Source organism: Babylonia areolata, chromosome 22 (genome assembly GCF_041734735.1).
Source record: "Babylonia areolata isolate BAREFJ2019XMU chromosome 22, ASM4173473v1, whole genome shotgun sequence".
Lineage (NCBI taxonomy): Eukaryota > Metazoa > Mollusca > Gastropoda > Neogastropoda > Buccinidae > Babylonia > Babylonia areolata.
Genome location: NC_134897.1, coordinates 5394991 through 5414919, shown reverse-complemented (window position 1 = coordinate 5414919; position 19929 = coordinate 5394991). Strand labels below are relative to the sequence as shown.

Sequence of the window (19929 nt, the reverse complement as noted above, 5' to 3'; positions counted from 1 at the left end):
AAGTACACAGAAGGTAGGAATACAATAAAATCAAGCCGCATGCAACAAAATAAGGCCAAACGAACATGCTTAATAGCCAAAAAGTGTTAGACAAGATAGAGCGTAAACCTGACAAGATGGCATCGAGAGCCTTGGCCAAAGGAATGATTCAGCGCTTGTAGCTTTTCGAGGCGTTTGATTGGCTAAAAGCAGACCGGGCAAGACAGGTCGTCTTTTCACCGTTAGCCACGTGAAATTTGGCCAAGCAGAGCAAACCGATACACCCAGTTTGCATCAGTTTGACATGGTACGGTATATGACACCAAATGACATTTTACTATTTCTGTTTTTTTATTTAAAGTTAGAAGTATACTATTTCATCCTTTGTCTTGAGACTTCAGCAATTTGTGTCAAAATTACATTTCAGTCATAATGTGAAGTTCGGAAGCTATTGGTTGAGCAGCTGCTATAAATTTGTGCCTGAAGTGAAGCACCCCTTCCTGTTTATGCAGCCAGGCCAGGCTGAAAAGGCTGCACAGGCAGAAGACCTTAAAGGGCTGAAAGGGTTAAATGGTTCCAACTTAGAACATGTCACAGAATATCGGTAACAAACACATTATTTAAAAAAGAAAAAAATAAAGAGAGAGAAAATTACTGAAAGTGATTGATGTAGTTTCTGTGACACAGAAACAATTTACCACTATTAAATATTTATGGAATTGTCAGTTATCACAATCTTTCTAGAGAGAACTTGAAAACACCTTGAAAAATAGTTGTCATCATTGTTAAAGATCATCTTTTAATGTTCAACTGGAACCATTTGGTACAGATGAAAAGACAAAAATGGATGATATGTTTGAATCAATAGTGCTGCTTGGTAGATTTCAGGTTTTAAAGTCTGAAATTAATAGAAAAAACCCCACTAATATTAATGGGTTCTTAGGGGAATTACATTACAAATATAAAATGGACAGTATAATTCAAATATGAAGCAGGCAGAACTGGAAACGGGTGGCATCCATATAAAGGATTTCTTGAAAGATGAATTGTTCACTATATTTGTCTTATGTCACACAAAGCTAACAACAATTATGTATGTGTGCCAAAGATAAATATAATATCAAAAAAGAGAAAATGAAATCAAAATATATCACATCTCAGACAGTCACATTTAGTTTCTTGTTTTTTTTTTTCTCTGTGTATGAATCTGGTCTGTCTATGGAATTTTTCTGGTTAATAGAAAAGTGTGGTGCTTTGCACTGTACTAATATGACACATAATAACAAGGATAACAAAATGATATGGATTATGTGCATGTTTATGACATGTAAGTTTATATTATTTCGCATGGAATGTGTGTGTGTGTGTGTGTGTGTGTATATATATATATATATATATATATATATATACACACACACATCTATTCCATACTGGGACCAGTTTCCGATCTAATAATAATTAGTCTGTTACATACAGTTTTTGTTGTTTGTGGTTTTTTGTTATTTGTTCCTTTTTCTTAAAATATCTCCTCCCCCCCCCTGCTGTTGTTAATGTTTGCTAGTCGTTAGCGTAATTGTTCATCAAATGTATTTTGTTCCTTCTACTATGAAATCTTTGAATTGAAGAGATACGTGGGGAAAAAAAAGGCGAACAACGAGGCACAATCTGGTTCCAGTGGCTTGAAACAGCGGCGTGTTGCAAACAACCTTTGTGATTTTGCAATCCACAATGTTGCAGAAGCTTCACAAGCCATTGAAGACAATCCAGCTGTACCGTTTCTGGTGACATAATCTTGTCAGATGGTTTGCTAGATGCGAATAAAAGTCAGAGTAATGATTTGCAGAGAGAGTGGATGGTAGGGATGGCTGTAGAGCCAGATGTTGCAATAAAAGGAGAGAGATAGTGGACAGGAAGGGAGAGAGAGATTGTGGACAGGTAGGGAGGGAAGGAGAGACTGATGAAGGGGGTGGAACAATGTCGTGTGTTGCATTAATCACTGGAAAAGTATGGATTTTTAAAATCACTTTGGCATTGATCAAAGATGGGGATCAGATATTACCTGCAGGTGAAATTTTCACCTTCAAATTCTGAACTGTACTCAATCCCTTCCCCTGCACTCTGTGCCAACTGGGTAACTATCTACCTTTTTGATGTTGTCTGAAAGTGAGCATGAGGTGAGTGGGCGTGGCACAGAGAGGCTTGGCACGTAAAGGATGTGTGTGTGCATGTGTGTGTGCGCACGTGTGATTTTGAATTTTTTAAAAACTACACTTAAAGAAACAGTTTGCTGAATACCTTCTACTGTAGTTGCAAAAAAAAAAAAAAAAAAAAAAAAGAAAAAAAAAGTAAGTGAATGATGGGCTGAAAATGTGTATAATACTAGATTATAATTCATGACACTATGTGTACATAAGGTGAGGCAACATTTTCAGTTTTCAGATGTATATTTTCTTGCTTCAATTCAGCTGCTTTTGCTAACAGTCTATAATATACATTCAGAAAGTAAGTGAAAAATTTTTTCTCACATTGTGGTTCACTCATTGCTAACCAGTGTGTGATAGTATGCTTCAAACTATCAGAAATGGATACAATATTCATTTTCTTTCAGAAAACTATGGGTTATGTATACTTTCTTGCAGCTGCAAAAAACCGCCTGGCAAATAGGAAGCACAGGCCAAAATAATGCACGGCACCTAAGAGGTTAAACACACCTACCCTTCCACCACCAAAACACGGGAGTATTTAGTAATTGGTATGAATCATGATAAATATTAACGATTATTATTTTGTTATATTTAGATTCTTAACCCCCGCCCTCCCTCGCCCCCTCCCAGAAAAAAAAGAAAGAAAAAAGTGGGATTTTAAAAGGATGTGGTGCTAGTCAAACTAAGGATCACCTGAACAACATGACAGCAGAGGCAAGAGAACCGCCTCTTCAGGACAGCCCACTCCCTGCGCCAAACTCTGCACGAGTTGTCCCGCCTGCTGACCGCAAATGCTCGTGACGTCAGGAAGCCTAATCATCTGTGCTGTTTTGTAGCTGTCCCTCCAACCGGCATCACCCCCTACGGTAGTGGGCTCAGTTGCTAGCGTATTTGTTGCCATCTAGTGTCAACTCTGCAATGAAATCGAAGCCTCTTTTACGACCGATGCATAATGTGACACGTCAAGTGAATGATAGATTCCAGTTTATGTTCAAGGAATTAAAAAAAAAATCACAAAAAAAATCGAGGAACAACTAGATTGTAACATCGAATCGATTGTAAAATCTGCCGTTGACAATCTCTGGAATCGTCGGCAGTCCCTTCCCCCACCCCAATAGCCTGCAGTCTTTTCAACTGTCATCGAGATAGGTTATGTTACTGAACTGTTTTACAATCGAGAGGAGACGACACTTGAGTTTAGACATTATTTCTGTGTATTTCTTTTAAAGTAGAGAAATCGAAGAGCATGGGCGGAACTTGAGCAGAAACACTGCCACTTTACAAAAACGAAAGAAGGATCATGGTCATGATGGTGGCATCGATGGTACACAAATTTTCGACCAGTTTCTGTCAGTCTCGGTTCTAGGTTTGGGCAGCGCGATCAACCCGTCTACATGCATGAAACCCGTTAATCGACAAACTCACCTTCAGCAGTACTAGTTAGGAACAGCGATCATGGAAACAACAAATCAAAATTAATTAAAACTTTGATGCTCATCGCTTACACAAGTTACAGTTAGCATCAACTGGGGACCTACCGACAACCACGAAGCAAGCAAGCAACCAACCAACATGGCAGCCGATCAATGCTTTGTGTTGCCTCGTCTTCCTATCGAGCGGTGGCGCTTGCAAGCAAGCTTGGCCAATCGTGCAAGGCAGCCAGCAAGCTATTTTTAGACTTGCTTGCAAACAACCCATCGACCCACTCAGTTGGCAATGATTGGCACTCAGGTAAGGGAAATAACTGTGTTGATGTATATGAAAATCAAGGAAAGAACAGTTATGTCCCATTAACATCCGTGACCCGTCTCTGCCATATTTTGTGTACAAAATGATAAAGCCGTATTTTTGTAAACTCTTGGAAAATGCGGCATAGCGGACAATCTATGCACTCATATCACTTAACTCGCACTTCTATTAGTCTTTGAAGAGCGACGAACAGCGACCTTGAGGCCATCAATCTGCTCAGCAATGCGTTGTCACGTGACAAATTACGTCATCAGAACTATGAAGAATGGCAGATGGTTTCGACTGGGCCGCGCTGCCCGAAGTGCCAATTGTTAGAATTTTGACACATTTGCCACATAAGGACAAGCTTGCAGCTTCTGCTACGTGTAAGCAATGGAGGGCCTGCTTGTTCCGATTTGAGTTTTGGTCCCACGTTTCAATGCACTTCAACTGTTGGGAACGAAAACGCAGCAAATTTCTGGCAAAGAACTGTGGTCGTTTCATTCGAGCTGCAGTCGTCAAATTCAACTCGCGCATTTTCCATGAGGCAGGACAGTGCCTTGATGTCCTCGAGCATCTCTCCAGAAACAGAAACCTCGAGACATTTTCGCTTCAGCCTTCAAGTTGCCATCTGAATCTGCTAGAATTCGATTACAGACCACTGACGGATGAAGACAATCGGTCCATTGACAGGTAGGCAATTTCTGCGCAGTTCAGTGGCCTTGTGGCTGTGTTTGTAAACATGCCTCGTTTGAGAATTTTGTAGGTCAGGGCTTACTGAAACAAATCTTTTGGTGATAGGAGGCTTCAGGTCGTTTCATAAACTTAATGATTGTTGTTGTTTTTTATTAATTTTTTTTTATATTGATCCAAGTATATTTTTAGGACCTATGAACACAACAGTTGTTTGTTTTATCTTTGTATTGGCTGGTGGCACAGACGGATGCTCGTCAACGCATCCACCAGCTGGCCTTCTGCCAGAGCGCTACATGTTCTGTTTTGTACCCGTAGGCTGGCTCGCGCAGGTCTTTTTAAAGAAGGGTTAAGCAGCTGGCATTAGCTTGGCACATGGCTTTTGGGATTGCAAAACAAATACGAGTCTGGTTTGCTTCAGAAAATTTAAAAACCTTTTGAAGTACCGAAACTGGCGGAAGTAATGACTTTCAAAGATAATTGAATATGTGCCCAAAAATAGTAAATTCCGGGTCATAAGAGGCTGTGTAGAGTCAAAATGAATACCAGAAAAAGATAAGGATTTAGACTTAGAATTTAGAGTTGTTTAGACAGTTACTCACTCAAATTGTATAGATCTCCAAATTCTGATCATGTGGATGATGCTAAGATAATTAAATTGTTTCATCATATATTTAGTAGTTTTGAAAATAAAGTTATTGTCTCTGGAGATTTTAATTATCCAGATATTGACAGGCAAAATGAGGTTTGTTGTAAGAGTGAAGACCACCCGGCCACAAAATTTTTGGAGTGTGTACAGCAAAATTATATTGTACAATTGACTACTGAGCCCTCTCACTTTAGAAGTCTACAGACACCCAGTGTCTTAGATTTATTATTTACAAATATAGAGGATGATATTTCTAATGTGGATTACTGGCCTCCTTTAGGGAAGAGCCGCCATTCTGTCCTTTACTTTGATGTTCAAGTCAAGAGGGAATCTCTCGCCCCACTTAAAAAAGGCAAGATCAGAGGGGAAAAGAGCGGTGATGGTCTGTGACCACTTAATCATCGACGGCAGGAAATATTTCCTGGATGGCCGTGATGGTTTGAAGGAAAATAAATAGGGTGGGGCCGGCCAGTTAAAAAAACAGGTCTTTTTATGGTTGAAGAAGGGAAAGGGAACCATGAAATGGCTACACCGGCTGAATTGCCTGTCACAGGTGACAGTGTCATTGTTGAGACATGGTCGGTGAACCAGAACAGTCCCGCTGAACTGTCTTCTGTTTGCACGTGCAGTCAAATGAAGAGCACGGCGTGTACATATGACACATTTCATGTTTATAAACCTTTTTCAATTTTACTGTGAAATGTTAATGGATTGTTTTCTAAACTTGCTGATTCTGATTTCATTGCGTTTATTTTTAACTTTGATTTTGTGTGTTTGATTGAAACTTTCATAGAAGATTGCCGATTTGATATGTTCTCTGGTTATACTACATTTTGTAAACCGGCGGTTAAGTTTTCAAGACAAGGGAGACAATCCGGAGGTCTGGTGGGTCTGATGAGGAATGAATTGTGTCCGTTTGTTAAAACTGTCGATGTGAATCATCCAAATGTTTGTGTCTTTTTAATTGATAAGATATTATTTGGTCTTGATAAAGATATCCAATATGTTTGCTTGTACATTCCTCCTGAAAGCTCTCCTTTTTATACGTTCTTTGATATTGATAATGGAATAAATATGCTGGAAGATTGCTTGACTGACTGTTTATTATTACATGATGCTCATATTATCCTATATGGTGATTTGAATAGTAGAACCTTAAACATATGTCAGTTCTCAATATTTTTCTGATTTCTACAAGCAGCATGAAAGTCATTCTGTCAATAATTCATGACATTCAGAAGATAATCTCTTGAACAATTATGGTAAATTGTTGTTGAATTTGTGCACTGCCTTAGATTTATGTAATTTAAATGGAGTATGTGAGGGCGACCTCCAAGGCCGCTATACATACATTTCGGATGCTGGATGCAGTGTCAACGATTATTTCATATTTTCAAAAGATCTCTTTCATATTGTGTTTGATTCATGTGAATTAATTGTATGAGAATGTATCGACTCTGACCACCTACCTGTAACACTCCACGTTGTTTTCCCTAAAGGTAAGAATTTTGATGCATCTGAACAAAAACAGGACATTGTCATTGAAAAAATCATATGGAATGAAGAATATGTTCAGCTATTTCGTGATACTCTAAGTAATGAGCAGATTAGTACAAAAATTGACAATGCAATAAGTTAATAGATATTGATGTGAATGATGCACTAACATTGTTGAATGAATGTATGAAGGAAAGTGCGGAGTGTATGAAAAGACGTGTGTATGTCAATAACAAGGTACGTGATGACTGGTTTGACCATGAGTGTGCTGTGAGTAAAAGGGAGGTAAGAAGGTTATTACGGATTAGTCGACGGACATTAAAAGTGGAAGATAAAAACACATATGTGGTTGCAAGACGAGAGTATAAACATTTATTAAAAAGAAAAGAGAAGGACTTAAAATTAAATAAATCTTTAATGGATAAGCTTGTAACATCTATACATAGCCAAAAGGAATTCTGGAATAATATTAATAGAGTTTCGCAGAAAAGAAAACAACCTAGACATACTATTAATTGTGACGTTTGGTTTCAACATTTTCAAACTTTTGTTATAATCAAATGCTGATAACAAGCAAAATGAAGTTGCTTATGACAATGATGCTATAAATGATGATGAAGCAGATCTTTACATGAATCGACCAATTTCTAAAGAAGAGGTACTACTGGCATTAAGAAAACTTAAAAATGGTAAGGCAGCTGGTCCTGATGGAATTGTTAGTGAACTGTATGTGTATAAAAATTCTTCTGATGAAGTAGTCCTTTTCTTCGTTAAGTTATTTAATAAACTGTTGTATTTCTTTAGGTGATATAAGTGGTAAATTGTATGGAATAATTATCAATAAAAGATTACAGGAATGGATTGACGAAAATAACATCACTGGTGATCATCATCTTTAATCAAAAATTGTATGTCGCATTCATTGATTTTGAAAAGGCGTTTGACTCTATTAACCGAAATCTTCTTTGGCCTGTTTTACTAAGGAATGGTATCAAACGTAAACTTTATAACTGTATAAAAAGTATGTATAATGTAGTAGGAGCTAGAGTTCGTTGTGGTGCCAAACCGACAGAATTTATCAACTGTACAGCTCGGGTTAGACAGGGTGATGCTTGTAGCTCTATTTTTTGTTTTCTCTCTTCATAAATGAACTTGCAATTCAGGTAGTTTAACAATGGGAGACATGGAGCTTTATTTTCAGTTGATGCCTTTGAATTGTTCATACTTCTGTTAGCTGATGATGTTATTTTGATGTCAGAAACTGTTGTAGGTCTACAAACACAGCTGAATTCTTTACATCGTGCAGCAGATTCACTTCAATTAAGTGTTAACATGACTAAAAGCAATATCATAGTATTTCGTAAGGGTGGTTATTTTAGTAGCAGGGAAAGGTGGTTGTATGGTGATACGTTGATGCCAGTTATTAATGTTTATAAACATTTGGGAATATTTTTCTCCACATGTTTGAGTTTTGTTGGTGCTTGTAAAGATTTAGCAAGTAGGGCTAAAAATGCTTTAATTTATATTATGAAAAAGTTACACGTGTTCAGTAATACCTCTTTTGATTTATTTATTAAGCTGTTTGATGCTCAGGTGCAGCCAGTTGTGTTATACGGTTCAGAGTTGTGGGGCCTAGATAAAGCCACTATTCATTGTGAATCAGTTCATACTTTTGCCTTGAAGAAATTCTTAAGTGTTGAGAGGCAAACTCCTAATGATTTAGTTATGGGGAAACAAATCGGTACCCGATGTATTTAGTTGCTGCAGTTAAATGTATTCGTTACTGGTTAAGGTTATTAGAAATGGATGACAACAGATTACCTCGTAAAGCTTATAATATGCTGTTTGATTTAGATACTAGAGGCAAAGTAAATTGGGTAACAAAAATACGCCACTGTTTATTTGAGTATGGGTTTGGTTTTGTTTGGTTAAACCAAGGTGTTGGCAGCATTCAGTCATTTATTTGTGCTTTCCGCCAACGTTTAATCAATTGTAGATGGCAGAAATGGTCTGATCATATTCAAATAGTGAGAGATTTGATTTCTATAGGAATTTCAGCAACAGCCCAGACTTGAAACCCTACCTGATGTTAAATATGGATAGACATTTGAAATATATAACAAGATTCAGATTAGGTATTTCTGAGTTAGCGGTTCATCATTATAGATACAGAACATGTAATGACAGTGATCTGGTTTGTCCATTCAACAGAAGATGATTTGTCCTTTGTTGCCCAGCTTTGAGGAATGTTCGAGACTCACTTATTAAGCTAAAATATTATACTTTTTATAGACAACCAAATATGTTTAAATTGAACCTATTAATGTCTTCAACCTCCTGTGAAATTTTTTAGAAACCTTGCCTTGTATTTATATATATATAAAGCTTTCAAAGTCCGAGAAACTATTACGTCATGAAAACACTGTTTCGTAGCTAGGCTAGTTTTCATTTGGAACTTATGTCAAATTTTCTGTGTATGTTGTATTATGTGAGTTGGTTTTTGTTGTTGTTGTCGGGTTTTTTTTGTGGGTTTTTTTGTGTGTTTTTTCCATTGTTTTTCATTGTATTATGACATTTATGTTCACATACCCCTCCATAAGGGTCCTTGGCCAATATGAATAAACCATCTTGAATCTTGAAACTATGAATTTATGGGGTGTATAGATTATTATTCTGAGCAGGCTGAACAATAAAATTTATGTATTTTTAGTCATGCAATTCTACATTTCTTGAAATTCAAAACATACCTTGAGAATTTTTACTCAGAAATCTGATTAACAACACAAACAAGCTTGGAAACAAAGAAACCCACCAAATGATGTCATAGCATCCAAGGTATTGTGACTGAACTAAAACAGCAAAAAACTGTCAAGAATATACACATTTTGGAACAATTCTAAAATGTGCTATCATTGAAGTCCCAAATCTTTTTTTTTTTTTTTTCCTCTTGGACTCTGTTTGACTTATGGGGATGATTGGCATAACAACTGAGTGATTAAAGAGTTAAGACTTTCAAATTGTGAGGGTCCCAGGTTTGAATCCTGGTCCTGTATACATACGCATGCACAAGATCAGATATGCACACTAAAGATCCTGTAATCCATGTCAGCATTCAATGGGTTACGGAAACAAGAATATATCCGGCATTATCCGTCTTTTTTTGGACTTCATAATTTACATTGGGGATTCTTAATGTGTTCTATTCTTATTTGCTCCAAGGATATATGAGGTGCTTGTTGGTAATATTCGGTTTTGTAAATGTGTTACTCTTTTTAAACCTTTCACTTCCAACTGCGGATATATCTGCAGTTTAGGGGTAACTGCTTAATTAGGTTTCCAGCTACTCAATTGCATATGTTACCTCCCTTGCAAATAGTGACTTCTTGGTTAGTTTTCGAAGCAATTTCTTGGGAAGTTTTGGCTCGGTTTTGATGCGTTTTTGTTGTTGTTGTTGTTCTGTGTGTTTTATAAAGCGAAAAGCTGTTGAGTGTGTTAACATGGCTGCCAGAATGAACAGTACAGAAGAGGTGGCTAGAATTTTGTTTTATTTTCCGCACAGTGTTGAGAATAGCAACTGAAGTGATTTTGGTTATCCCGATGATGCTACAAGGTACATCAACAGGAAGGGGGCGGGGTTGTGTCAGAAGTGGGTACTGAAAAAACCCCAGTAGAGTGATGGCCTTGAGGTAATCCGTCCACCTAGGAAACGATAGGTGAGATGATAGACTGAGGTCCCGTGTGCAGCATGCACTTAGTGCACGTAAAAGAACCCACAGCAACTAAAGGGTTGTTCCTGGCAAAATTCTGTAGAAAAATCCACTTCGATAGGAAAAACAAATAAAACTGCATGCAGTAGAAATAAAATTAAAAAAAAAAAAAAGGGTGGCGCTGTAGTGTAGCGACACTCTCTCCCTGGGGAGAGCAGCCGGAATTTCACACAGAGCAATCTGTTGTGACAAAAAGAGAAATACAAACAGTTTAGCTTGAAACCTTCATTTTGGGCATTTCATCTTCTATGAAACCTGCCAGGTATCAAGCCGAAATATTGTTTATAGTGAATTTTTTTTGTAGAATATGTTGTAATATTGTGTGATAGTGTTTGTGGGTGTATGTGAATGGTTATGTATAATGCTTATATTTGAAACAACATGACAGTGCAGGAAAGAGCACAGTTGCACTTAATTATTGTGTCTAATATATTTGCTAATTTTTTAGCACTATTTCCACCTGTAAAATAAACAGACTTGAATTTTCTTTTTTCCCCTCGAAATTTTGTTTTTTCTTCTGAAAATCTGAGTTATCTTTCCCTGATTTGGAGTTATCCCTTTCTGTCAACATTGACATTATGATGATTATATTCTGCATTCATTTTCCTTGAAGAAAACATATATACTTTACATATTTTGTAGCATAAATTTGATTTTTGGTTGTTGTTGTTTTTTTAGAGGTTGGTGATTATTCTGCAGAAATCACAAATAGTTCCAAAAGTGAAAGGGTTAAATTTTGTTTTTTATGGACTATTTCTGTACAGGTTACTTAAAGAATTTTTTGGATATTAATCCTTTGATAAAAAGAACTGAAGGAATGGTCAATGTTAGAGGCTTGTCGTAGGTTTGTGTGCATGAATGTGACTATTTGTGCCTAATTCTTTTTTCCTTTTTTTGTCTCAGGTTCTGTGGGACCAATATTTGAGTTTGTCACCCCAGCTATGGCCCTTTGTGGTTGGCTGGTTCATAAGCAGCAAACAGATGAAGATAAAAGTTGACAGATGTTGGTAACATCCAGTAGATATGATGAACTGTGCTGGGATTCATACTAGTTTACTTACCTGAATTAAAAACATGGATTTACAATTTTTTGTTTTGTTTTGTTTTTCCTGGGGCTTGTCTTCCCACAGTGCCTACGTCATTAGGTGTTTCAAGAGTATATTTTCTTATATAACTGCATTATTTACAGAGCATGTTTCTGGTTTGTTTTTCTGTAGCAGACAAGTTGCATGGTCAGCCTTTTTCAAGCTCAAGGAGGTAACCAATCTGTAAGTTTGCCCCACTTACAGGTGCGTGTACCTAATCAAGAAGCTGGTCTTGACGGCACGATGCCTGCGTCACCTGTCGCTGGGCTGCATGGAGGTGCTGCAGGGCTTCACGCCTGATCTTCTGCAGGCCCTGACCCAGCGCCATGCATCCTCCCTTCATACCCTCCACCTGGCCAGCGTCAAGGAGGACTGGGTCTACAACATCATCGACATCGGCCCCCGCGACCTGACCCCCTTCAGCCAGCTGACCACCCTCAGTCTGGACTATGACAACCTGACAGATGAGCTGTTGCTTAGCCTGGCCCAGCCCCAGGTGTGCAAGCTGCACACTCTCACCTTGATGGTGCATGGGGTGCGCATGGGGCAGGAGTATGTGTGTGACCAGGCCTGGTGGCGTGCGTGTCAGACCCTGCCCCGCCTGCAGGTCACGCTCATCATGCTGCACACATACGCTGGGGTCATGGCCCTTACCTCCATCCTGCAGCCTCACATGCCACTGGTGCGACTGCGCCAATACTTCTGCAACCATGTCAGTGTGGCTGCCATCACCTTCATTGGCAACCACCTGAATGAGGAGTTTCGAGAGCTGGAGATAGTGGAGGAGATGGAGAACCGGCAGCCGCAGCCCTATGATGCCAACTGTGCCGAGGATCCCTTTGTCATGCTGGCTTGGCGGTGCCACCGCTTGCAGTCCCTACGTCTGATTGGTTAGTCACTTCTCTGCCTGTTTGCCTGTCACATTTCCTGAGCTTAATTTTAGGTTCAGAAAAGAGAGGTTTTATGAAGATTTAGTCAGAGTAGTAGTTTCTATTCAGTGTAATACCGAAAAACGTCAAATGGAATTGCAAGTTATGCTGTTGGAATATTCACTGAAGAAAAGTAAGGAATATGTGGAATGTATTATTTAGAAATTTATTGAATTTAGATTTGATGTTCACTCACACAAAGTCTACTTACATATAATGGTCGTTATTCCAGCAAGAAGTACTGTCAGTGCTCTAGTTTGTTGGTTGTGCCATTGTATTGTTGATTGAGCATATCTTGTGTGTAAGATTTTGAATGAGACATTGGTTGCTGTATTAATGTTGTTGTGCGTAGAAGATTTTCATATTATTATTATCCACACGGTAGTGATTGTTGAACTATAAGATTTTTATATGTCTTTGTGTTTTTGAGAAGTTCAGATCATTCTTCAGGAAATGTCTTCGTACTGGTCAGAAAAGTTGAGTCTGAAGGCTTTTACATAGCATTGTAATGTTGAATCTCACCCAAATAAAGTAATTTTCTAACAAGCACAGATCTGTGAAAGCTTTGGCCTGAGATATTTTAGTGTGGAAAGTTAAAACTTAATTACCTGGGGTTAAGTGATTAGCTGTTCTCTTCTTATATTTGGTTACATTGATGGAGATTGATGAACTCAGAACTCAGAAGCTTTAAGTTTAATGTACATCGGCCTTTGGCCACAATACATATGGATGGTGGAAAGGGTGGTGGGGATGGAGGTGATATGAGACTGATGAGAGACACAATATGCCTCACTAACATCCAGACATGTTTAGCACCAGTCCATCTCTTTTCTACCATGGTATGCATCAGGTATTGAACTTGCCATCATGGACATAATAGCGATTGCTCGGCTACGAGGTCCCCGACTGCAGAGGCTGGACATCTCCCTGAGCTGTCTGATGCATTCCCTGTCAGATGATGATGACTCAGACGAGGCAGGCTGCAGCTGGTCGGTGCCTCTGTGCCACTTGAGAGAGGAGGAGAAATATCATTTCTGCGCTCAGGTCAGTTTGGTACACTCTGTTCTTTTGTAGGAATACACAAGCAGATGTGTTCAGGTACACAATAGCATTCAGACAGTTCCATACAAATCTGTCATTGGATTGGCTCTTACTGCCTGTTAAGAGTTCGCACCTGCAGGTTGAAAACTGATTATATTCCATTTATTTCAGTTATAATAATTGAAAAAGAAATCCTTTGGGACCCCTATCTTCTGTTTGCTATCAGTGACAATACTCTCATGCTGCTTTTCTGAAACTCCCTCTCCACACACACACGCATGAACGCACGCACGCAAATGTACACACACACACACACACACACACACACACACACACACACACACACTGTTCTTGGTATGATTTCAATCAAATGTTTTCCTGCTATTCATTGTGTGGTGAGTGATTGTTATAATACATAATCAGTTGTTCATGATCAATGAATGCCTGATGGCGAAGGTCAGCTGATGTGTCGGAAAGTTTCCAGCACCATCTGTGACAAGTTTAGCTCCTGTGTGTCTTTCTCTGAAAAAAGGAAGTGTTTGCAGGTATCCAAGAGCCTTGGGCGGCAGTGGTATCCTCTGTTGGATCGTCAGCTGCCGCCTGCTGTTCTGCACTCAGAAGAGGATGCAGAGAGCGCATACATGTCCGTTCTTCTGAAGGACCAGAACCCTTTCCAAGACCTGAACAACAACAACACCAGCAAGTCCTGTATCCTGTGAGTGTTCATCAGTGACCACACCAAGCACATAATCCACTCTTTCATGGTGACCCAGTGTGGAGCTGTGTTGGAAGAACTTCATTCGACCAAAATAAGAAATACTGAATTGTCAACTTCAGCAAGATCAGCATCCATTGAGAGCATTAGTGTTTTGATCAATCATTCAGTACGCACTTTTTTTTGCTGCAAATTTGAATGCCCAATCTTCAATCAAAGTTATATAAGATTTCTGTCTGTATATATATGTGATTGTATGTGTACAAAATGAAAGGGAAGATACCTGTTGCATTTATACATCAACAAAGCTGATGATTCGGATGCTGTATATTTATGTTCGACATGCTAGGTGCAGCCAAATTTTGCATGGTTTATGATTAAGTGATGTAAATAATCAGTGGTAAAACAGACCGTGGCAAAGAATCAGTCATTGGCAGAATTTTTGGGGGTATGTTTTTCATCAAGTAAATTTTGTCAGAGTCAGTTAGCCACGTTACTCTGAGAGATGCAGTTGATAGAGAGCCCAGTTAGCTTCACTAAAGAAATGCTACTGATCAAGAAACCTTCCCTTTGTCTCCCTCCACTCTGCATACATGGGCTGGGTTGTACAAGCAATTTTAGTTGTGCTAAGTTTACTTTTTGTTAGAAATTGTCCAAAGTCTATGCTGATTTCATAGACTTCGGAAAATTCTGAACACGGAGCAAACTTAGCGCAGTTAAGATCGCAATACAACCCAGCCCACATCATCTGTACACTTCACCACCCTTCCATCCCCTTGGCAAAGAGAAATAACAGAGAGACAGCAGCCAGTCAGAGTGTCAAAGAATAAAATCATAGCCAACTCCCATCTTGAAGAAAATGTTTCAGTCACACACAGTACGAATGGCATAAAACACATTGTTAGAAAAAAAACAACAGATACTATTTCTGGTTTGAGTCAATGTTCTCTGTAGTACTAATGAGTGGTGCCATTCGCTTTTATTGTGTTGTCTTCCATTTATCTGATTGATAAAAGAATCTGCTTGCATTGTTTCTGATAAGTACCTGCAAACTGAAGTGAAAATAAACTGTACAAAACAATAGTTTGACTTTCAGTACTATGTGTTTCTGATTGATTAGAGAGTGGACAGTTCAGCTTATGAAAAGGTTTTATCTGAATGACAATAAGCCTGAAATAGTGTCATCAGTATTCACAACACATCAGTTACTAGTGATTGCTACATGATTGCTTTTGTTTATTACCACCCGTGATGGTGATAACAGGCATTTTTTGAAGTGTGGAGATAAGAGAAAGACATCTAAAATAAAACCAAACAGATTTGTTAAAAACAGATTAGGTAAAGACAGATTCAGTGGTGTTTGGAAACAGCCTTTATTCTTTGAATACATACCGTGCATTCTAAAATTTTCTGTCACTCACATCCCTCATACTTCCCACACATTTTTGGTGATGGTTTTCACCCACTCTTTCATCCCCTACATCTCCCCCCCAACCCCCCATACCACTATGCTCTGCCCCACTCTTTTTGACTCCTTGACCTTTCCCCACTGCTGATCATTTAAAACAATGTTACAAGCTTTTCTGGCAGGGTTAAAGAAGGCTTTGGAAAGTTGCCTTCACTTTCAAAGAAATGCAGTCCCATAACTTTTTGTGAGGCTGAATTTTGTGTGTCAATCAGAAAGACAGTCCTTGAAGAACCTATTCCATGTTTTATAACATCACTATAATTGCAACATCTATATTTTGGCTTGAAATTGATTGTTGTTCACATTGGCTTCAGTGAAACAAAACTTTTGCATATGTTTACCACTCAGACACTTGAACCATCTGATTATTGTGAAAGCAGTGGTGACACAGTTGATGTGAATAATCTTTTATCGCATCAGAGTAGGATTGCGAAACATGGCTTTACTGTTTGTGTTTCATTTCTCTGTGATGGCTCTTTGCGGGTTTTACAGACAAGTGTAAACTATTGTAAGGCATGTCTGCTGTTTATCTATGTCTTGCCCTTCTAGTTTTGAGATATTTTATAATTTTAATATTGGTTCATGCAGTGTCTTTACTTTAGTATAGATATATTTTTTTTATAGTCCGGTTTTGTTTCACATGTGTAAGCAAAGTCATTCTGTGTAATAGGGGTACACAGGTTTCTTTTTTTGACAGTGAGCAATCGGTATACTGTGGATCAGTGTATGCAATTTACACATCATCTGATTGCAGGAATCCAATCATTATTGATAACCATAGAATAGGAGATTACTAAAAATCAGTTTTTGCATCAAGTGTTTGTAATGATCATTGAAGCTGGGAAGTTGTGATGAAGACTTTGATCTATAGATATGTATTCTGGTGGTAAAATGATGAAATGCTGATGGAAGTGAATGGCTGGAGATGAATTGTTCCATTTCCACCACACTGCTTTCAGTTTGACAAACACTAGTTTGATAATGATAACTTCATACATACATCCATCTCCATAAAAAAAAATATGTTGAATCACACTGCACAGCTTAAAAATTGACATGTAAAACTTGCATTCAAACACCAACACTTCCATATGTATAACCCTGCACAGACATAAAATCAAACGCCGACAGTGATTTATGCATGGGCACACACAAACACACAACAAAAACATCCAAAATACATACCAAATATTACAACACCCAGATAATGCAATCTCACTTCATAGCACCCGACACCAAGATCACAACAACCAAAACCAGTCCACAACACCGCCAAACCAGTTTAAACAACCATGTCCAGTCATGTACATCCCAGTGTCCAAAACAATGCACAACTAACTACACCACTTAAAAATCAGTCCCACTCGCCCTCTGTCCCCTCCACACAACACCTCGGCAACACATGCAGAAAGCAGAAACCAGCACACATCAGCACTTTCACAGGCTTAGTGTCTTTATAAGATAAGATGTTCCTTTGGACAGGGGCAGTGAATGTAAAGGATCTTTGACCAAAAGACTTGGTCATAACAGTTCCAAATGATAAGCAACAAAATGATTTTGATCATTAAATTTAAGGACTAGAACTCTTCCATCCTCCCAGCCTACAACCCCCCTAGCCCCCCTTCCCCAACACACACCACAACCTTACTGCATTTCAGTTTCATTTTTTGGGGTGTTTTTGTTGTGTTTTTTTTTTTTTAAATCAGCAGGAATCACATGTGAGCCATTAAGGCTTTGCTTCTTGTTTGTATTTATAGAATCTTTGGGCTGTACTGTCAACCTCCTTTGTTCACTGGTGTGACATGGAGCATCTTTTGTTTTTTGCTTTTTCTCATTTTTAATCCACTCATATTAAAAATTTTTTTTTAAAATTTGTTTATTTACAATGTACAATATTTATTCAGATTCTCCTTACCAATATTGGACCATTCCTCCCAGGTTGAGTGTGTTGCCATGCTACCACAATGCAGCAATTTTTTTTTCTTCCTCTGCTTATTTCAACCGAATATTTCTAGGGTTTTGCAGGGGGTAACCCAACCATTTCCCACGGTTTTTGTAGATGGGCAAAGTGCAGACAGCTTACCTGACATGTATTCTTGAAGTTTCTTGAAGACCTGGAGCCCAGGCCATCACTCAGGCTGGACAGTTTTGTGCAGAATAGAGAGAGAATTTCTGTGATATATTGGTTCCAAGATGGGGGCTGTGACGATGAGGCCTGCAGGGAGACCTCCAATGGGCCACATTGCAAAGCCTTCCCATTCCAGAATATCTATCCTTTGGTCCTCAGTGACCCCCAGTCAGGCTGAATGTTTCATGAATAGATGGGCTTTGGTCACAGTATACTGTCAGATATTGTTTTGATTTTTTTGGTATTTTTTCTTTTTTTGATTTTGTATTTTGAATATTTATATTTAAAGTCCTTTTGTGAGTCCTCTGTCCTTTTATGAGTCCTTTGTGAGTAATTCAAAGAAGTTTATGACATGGCTTATTTTTAAAAAAAAAAACAACCTTGAAACACAGCAAATATGTGTTTATCAATATTGGGATAAGAAATCACCTTCGAACAGTAGGTATTTTGGTGATCAAAGAGTGTGAAGAAAAGCGTCAGAAGTGGACACTTGAGCAGTAGTACTTGATCCCTGTCAGTTGTTTTGTGTAGTTCAGTGACAGACATGAGTAAACCCACTGCCACTGGTGTTCTCCAAGTCTGAAGAATCACTGTCAGGGACTGTCACTACGGCTTATTGCAGCTTTCCCTTTACTTGTTGGCTGTGTAGTCACCAGTTCATTTATAGGGCATATGTCTTTTTTCTGTTACTCTGAGTACTCATGTAGTCTACTTTTTATCGTTGTCAGAAATATTTCTATTTTTCTATTACCTGCTTGCACTGTTAGAAGTGTATCTTAATATAGTTAGGCAAGTATCTGCATGCCTATTGTTCCTGTCTTCATAGTTACTGCTTTCCTTTTGTAGAGAGACATAGACCTTTGCCCCAGCATGCCTATTGATGAAAGTTTGCATGCACCTGTGCATACTCACACATACAATCATGTGTACACATGCACATATGCATATATATGTTTATGTTTGTATGTTCATGTGTAAGTGCTCACACACATGTACTCATGCATGCAAGTATGCTCTCACGCAAGATATTTGTTCACTACACATTGCTGTATCCATACTGTGAAACAGATTACTCATGGTTACAATCATGGTAAAGCCAGCTGCAGTGGTTGTTAGATGTTCATTATTGATCTCAGTCAGTTAGCTGATAGTGTGTCTTTTCAAAAATCTTGCAGAACTTTCCTCCAGATTAAAATCTGATTTATGTTGCTTTGAAGCCAGACAAAGAAGTGTCATTTGTCCCATACTTGGCACTATCTGGTTTATGTAATATGAATTTCACACTATGTTTTCCTCTTGATATGTGTGATTTTTCTGTGAAATAGTTTGGTCATCAGTTGATGAAAACATGCAACTTAGAGGTAGCTACTTGTGCATCTGTGGTGGACTACATATTTCTTTGGTTTTATGTTTTGTTTGAGTGTCAAGTTTTTGTGTCTGTTTTTTTCTGACACGGCAAGCTTTGTTGGTGTTGTGGTGATACCACTGATGTGGTTGAGGGACTGCTCTATAAGTGGTTTGATTTCATCGTTTATGAGGTTTCAAAGGTTTGGAAATTTTTTCTTCTGAGTGTCTTTCTTCTTTTTCTGTGACTTTTATTTTATATATGTATTTTAATTACACATACTTACCATGACCCAAATAGTGCAGACTCCAGCAGGGGTCTGACATTCCTGTCCTGTGCAAACTACTATCCGCCTATGCGGAGAAAACGAAAGCAACTACGGCCGATAACCCCCCAGAAGTAGGTGACCTCCCCTTTGTCCCGCTAGCTAGCGCCCTCTTTTTCCGGCAGCAAAGGGGAGGTTACCTACTTCCGGGGGGTTATCGGCCGTGGTTGCTTTCGTTTTCTCCGCATAGGCGGATAGTAGTTTGCACAGGACAGGAATGTCAGACCCCTGCCGGAGTCTACACTAGTTGGGTCACGGTAAATATGTTATTTAAACGTAATTTTAGATAGAAAATTTCCTTTTTAATATTAACGTTTTAACCATGTTTTATCTTCATCACTAATAAATGGACACAAGATGATCTTGAAAGTTGAAT

The 19929-nt window shown here is 38.5% G+C and overlaps 2 protein-coding genes across 3 annotated transcripts in view; one reads left to right on the top strand and one right to left on the bottom strand.

Annotated features, from left to right (window-relative positions):
• Window positions 1-3864, bottom strand: part of LOC143297400 (uncharacterized) — a 29837-nt gene extending 25973 nt beyond the window's left edge. The window contains exons 1-2 of one of the 2 annotated variants that reach the window (XM_076609735.1): window positions 3722-3864; window positions 2877-3096 (exon numbers count right to left, since the gene is read on the bottom strand). In XM_076609735.1, the coding sequence (XP_076465850.1) occupies window positions 2877-3084 (208 nt within the window). In that variant the 5' untranslated portion in view covers window positions 3085-3096; window positions 3722-3864. Of the gene's footprint in view, window positions 1-2876; window positions 3201-3721 lie in introns of those variants that run through there. The other variant, XM_076609736.1, reaches the window with a different exon arrangement.
• Window positions 3865-3904: 40 nt separating this feature from the next.
• LOC143297401 (F-box only protein 33-like) lies at window positions 3905-19561 on the top strand. The gene is made up of 4 exons (XM_076609737.1): window positions 3905-4604; window positions 11807-12492; window positions 13382-13575; window positions 14118-19561. The coding sequence occupies exons 1-4, from the start codon at window positions 4198-4200 to the stop codon at window positions 14289-14291; spliced, it is 1461 nt and encodes a 486-aa protein (XP_076465852.1). The 5' UTR covers window positions 3905-4197; the 3' UTR covers window positions 14292-19561.
• Window positions 19562-19929: the final 368 nt, after the last annotated feature.